We start from the raw sequence: 3,915 nt of genomic DNA, 5'->3' as shown, positions 1-3,915 counted from the left end.
GAATGGGAGATGCAGAGAAAGAAGAGAAATTTTTGCTGCCAACTTTGCAGCCCTTCAGGGATGTTCCTGTAGGGGCTACACAGAGAGCTGGGAAACTTCTGGAATTCTCATAGAGTTGGAACAGTTCCCTCCATCCATAAATGAGTGGAAAACCCACCCTTCCAAGGGCTGCAAATATTCCAAACGGAATGGGAGATGCAGAGAAAGAAGGGAAATTTTTGCTGTCAATTGGACAAACCGCAGGGAGCTGGGAACCTCCTGGAATTCTTGTGCGGCTTGGAGCCACGCAGATGTGGGAAAACAACTCCTCCAGGGCTGCAGCCATTCCAGAGGGAATCTGAGACGCACTTCTAGAGGGAAGACACTGCTGGACGGCCCAAAGCTTCGCCCTGGAGCCGAGGAGCTCCTACTCCAGGGCGGCTTTGATCAGGTGCCCGTTGAAGATGATGTAAAGATCCGACTCCTCGCTGTAAATGGCGTTTTCCCTCTCCCTCTTGAACATCCTGATCCAAACCTCCTCCCCCTCCTGCAGATCCAGCATCAGGCTCTGGCTCTGCATGATGCTCCTGTCGCTGGGCTGGGCGTACAGGATGGCCACGGCCTGCTCGTTCCTCATCAGGTGCACGTAGGTCTCCTTGAAATTCCAGGTGTGCACGTTGAGGCTGAAGTAGTAAACGCCGGGCACGTAGCAGAAGAACCTCCCGGAGAACATGTTGAAGTGCTGGTAGAGGTTGACCAGCTCGGTGTCGAAGGTGACGGGCTGGAAGTAGTCGGAGCTGTGCAGGGGCTTGCGGCGGCCCACGGAGAAGGCGGCGAAGAGCTGCTTGCAGGGGTGGCCCTGGGGGCCGGGCTGCCCCTTCTGGCCCTTGCGGCCGCTCAGCCCGCGGGATCCGCGCTCTCCCGCCTTCCCGGCGGCCCCGGGCAGCCCCCGCTCGCCCATCTCGCCCTTCTCGCCTGCCGGGGTCAGGGGAGAGACGGGAAACACAAGGATGGGGGAGCAGGTTGTGGGAATGGCCCGGAGACGGGCGGCAGAGGGGCTGCTGGGGCGTTTGCCCAACCTGGGAATATCGGTCAGATAGCAGCACCTTCCCAATTCCCAGAGGGATTAACCCAGGAATATCGGTCAGATAGCAGCACCTTCCAATTCTCTGAAGGATTAACCCAGGAATATCGATCAGATATCAGCACCCTCCCAATTCCCAGAAGGATTAACCCAGGAATATCAATCAGGTATCAGCACCCTCCCAATTCCCAGAAGGATTAACCCAGGAATATCAATCAGATATCAGCACCTTCCCATTCCTCTGAAGGATTAACCCAGGAATATTGACCCGATATCAGCACCCTCCCAGTTCCCAGAAGGATTAATCCATGGTCAGGTATCAGCAGTTTCCCAGTTCCCAGAGGGATTAATCTGGAAATATCAATCAGATATCAACAGCTGCCCAATTACCAAAAGGATTAATCCATGGTCAGTTATCAGCACCTTTCCAACTCCCAGAAGGATTAATCCATGCTCAAGTATCAGCAGTTTCCCAGTTCCCAGAAGGATTTACTTTGGGCCATGTTTGGACACCACCATATTTTGGGCAACCCTTGACATTTTTTTGGACACACTTTGGGCATGACAACCTTTCAGACACCCCTCGACCTTTGCTTGGGCACATTTTTGGACACCCCTTGACCTTGTTTTGGCACTTTGGGGCACATTTTGGTGCCTTTGACCCTATTTCGGACACCTTTGGGCACAACCACATTTTGGGCACCCCTTAACCTCGTTTTGGGCACTTTTGGGCACAACCTGATTTTGGGCACTTTTGGGCACCCCGTGCCCTCGTTCGTGAATTTTGAGCTGAATTTTCCGAAGGGAAGCACGGAGGAAGAGCAGCAAGGAGAAGGTGTGGGGGGGAAGCGAGCTGCACACCCACCTTTGAGGATGGTGATGTCGATGGTGGGCTGGATTTTGGGCAGGGAATATTGGGGATGGCCGCTCATCCTGGCGGACCTTTGGGAGAAGATGGACACGGGCTGCTCCGAGGGCCCGCAGCACCTGACGCACGCCAGGCGCCGCCTGGGCAGCGCCTGCTCCGGCTGGGAGCCGGCATTCCCGGCGGGAAGCAGCAGCAGCAGCAGCAGGATCACGGTGCTCATCCTCCCTCGGGAGCAGCTGGGGAGGAGAGGGAACACAAACCATTAACGGGGCGATCCCAATCAGGGCCACCTGGCGAGTGCTTTCCTTGGGGTTAATGATTAACGGATCCTGGAGTGGCACCGGGAGACTCCGGGTGGGAACGGTGCCCCTCGGAGCCTGGAAAAGGCAATTCCTGGCTGGCATTACCTGTGACAGCTGCTGAGGGACACCAGGTCAACAAAAGGACGGGGGGGAAAAAAATCCCAAGCCAAACAAAACCTGCTGGGAGCAGAAGCTCTGCTGGAAAAGCTCTTGGAACGAGTGCGACAGGAAATTTCTGGGGAAAAGACAAAAGGGATGCTCTGTTGGTTTGTTTGGTGCTTCAGTATCCCAAAAAATTCAAAATGAAGGGCAAAATACGGAGTTTTATTTAAATATAGAGCCGAAACATGATTTTTTGGGGGAGGAAAAGCCCAGAAGAAAACCAAACCCAAAAGAAATCGAAAGCATTTCTATCTTTAAATGTTCTCCGGCAGCCTCTTGCTGGTGACTTCTTTCCATGATTTATCCATTCCCATATTCTCTTCCAATCGGAATTCCTGTGTGTATTTTCCAGTTTGGTTTTCCCATGTGTGGAAAGGAAACCCAAAGAGCTGCACCAAACTGGATTTGCTCGGCACAGACCCTGGGGTTTGGGAATCCTTGGTTAGATTTTCATCTGCTCCCTGTGAGCTCCAAAGGTTCTGGATGCTGAGAGAGATCTAGGGAGAAAATGTCTCAGATGGGGAAAATAGAGGAATTTTCTCTGGCTCATCAATGTCCTGCTCCCAAGGAAAATTGGAGCTGATACTGGGAGAAATCCAGGGGGAAAAAAAATGCCTCACATGGGGAGAGAAGAGGAATTTTCTCTGGCTCCTCATTGACCTGTTCCTAAAGAAAATTGGAACTGATTCTGGGAGAAATCCAGGGAAAAAATTTCCTCTTTTTTCTCCATCTGAGGCATTTTTTCCCCTGGATTTCTCCCAGATTCAGCTCAATCCTTCCCTAGGAACAGGTCAGTGAGGAGCGAGACAAAATTCCTCTATTTTCCACATCAAAGGCATTTTTCCCCTGGATTTCTTCCAGTTTCAGCTCCAGTCCCTCCCTAGGAACAGGTGAAAAGAGGAGGAATTTTCTCTGGCTCCTCACTGACCTGTTCCCAGGGAAGGATTGGAGCTGGAGACCGGCCACTCATTCCCATTCCATGTGTAATTAGTGTCATTGCACTGATTGCAGTGGAGCTTCATCCAGGACAGATTTCTTGGATTGATGCCTCCGTGGATCTTCTCCAAAGTCCAATTAGTGAGATGGACTCAGGCTGACCCTGGGCTGGGAATGGCTCCTCTTCCACCAGCTGGAATTCCTGGAATAGGTCGGGAAGAGGGTGCTGGATGGCCTGGATTCCATTGGAAATCCAGGATTCATGGATTTCATGGATTCCATTCCATGGACACCCAGAGGGAGAACTTCCAGCCTTGGAGCTGCTTCCCTGGGAACAAAATGAGCCGGGGGGGAAAAAAGGAGGAAAACCTGTCAGGAGTGGGATAGGACCAGCATTCCTGGGAAATGTTTTCTTCCCATTCTTCCCTGCTGCAAAAGAAGTGTCAGTCACAGATTTCCAGCTTCCTGGAAATCTAAGAAATCTTTATTAGCAGGGAAACGATGACTTTGCCTCTGAGATCAGGGAATGTTCTTTCCTGAAATCCATCAGGACTGGAAATACCTTTGGATTTGTAATTGTACCT

General features: G+C 51.9%; 1 protein-coding gene across 1 annotated transcript; it reads right to left on the bottom strand.

Annotated features, from left to right (window-relative positions):
• Positions 1-406: 406 nt before the first annotated feature.
• Positions 407-2,151, bottom strand: C1QTNF8 (C1q and TNF related 8; the record flags this gene model as incomplete). The annotated part of the gene is made up of 2 exons (XM_084216241.1): positions 407-954; positions 1,929-2,151. 2 exons carry the CDS (start codon positions 2,149-2,151, stop codon positions 407-409), a joined length of 771 nt encoding a protein of 256 aa, XP_084072367.1.
• Between the last annotated feature and the right edge of the window lie 1,764 nt (positions 2,152-3,915).

This window comes from Fringilla coelebs (assembly GCF_963513975.1).
Source record: "Fringilla coelebs genome assembly, chromosome: 16".
Classification (NCBI taxonomy): domain Eukaryota; kingdom Metazoa; phylum Chordata; class Aves; order Passeriformes; family Fringillidae; genus Fringilla; species Fringilla coelebs.
This window is presented reverse-complemented; position numbering and strand designations above follow the sequence as displayed.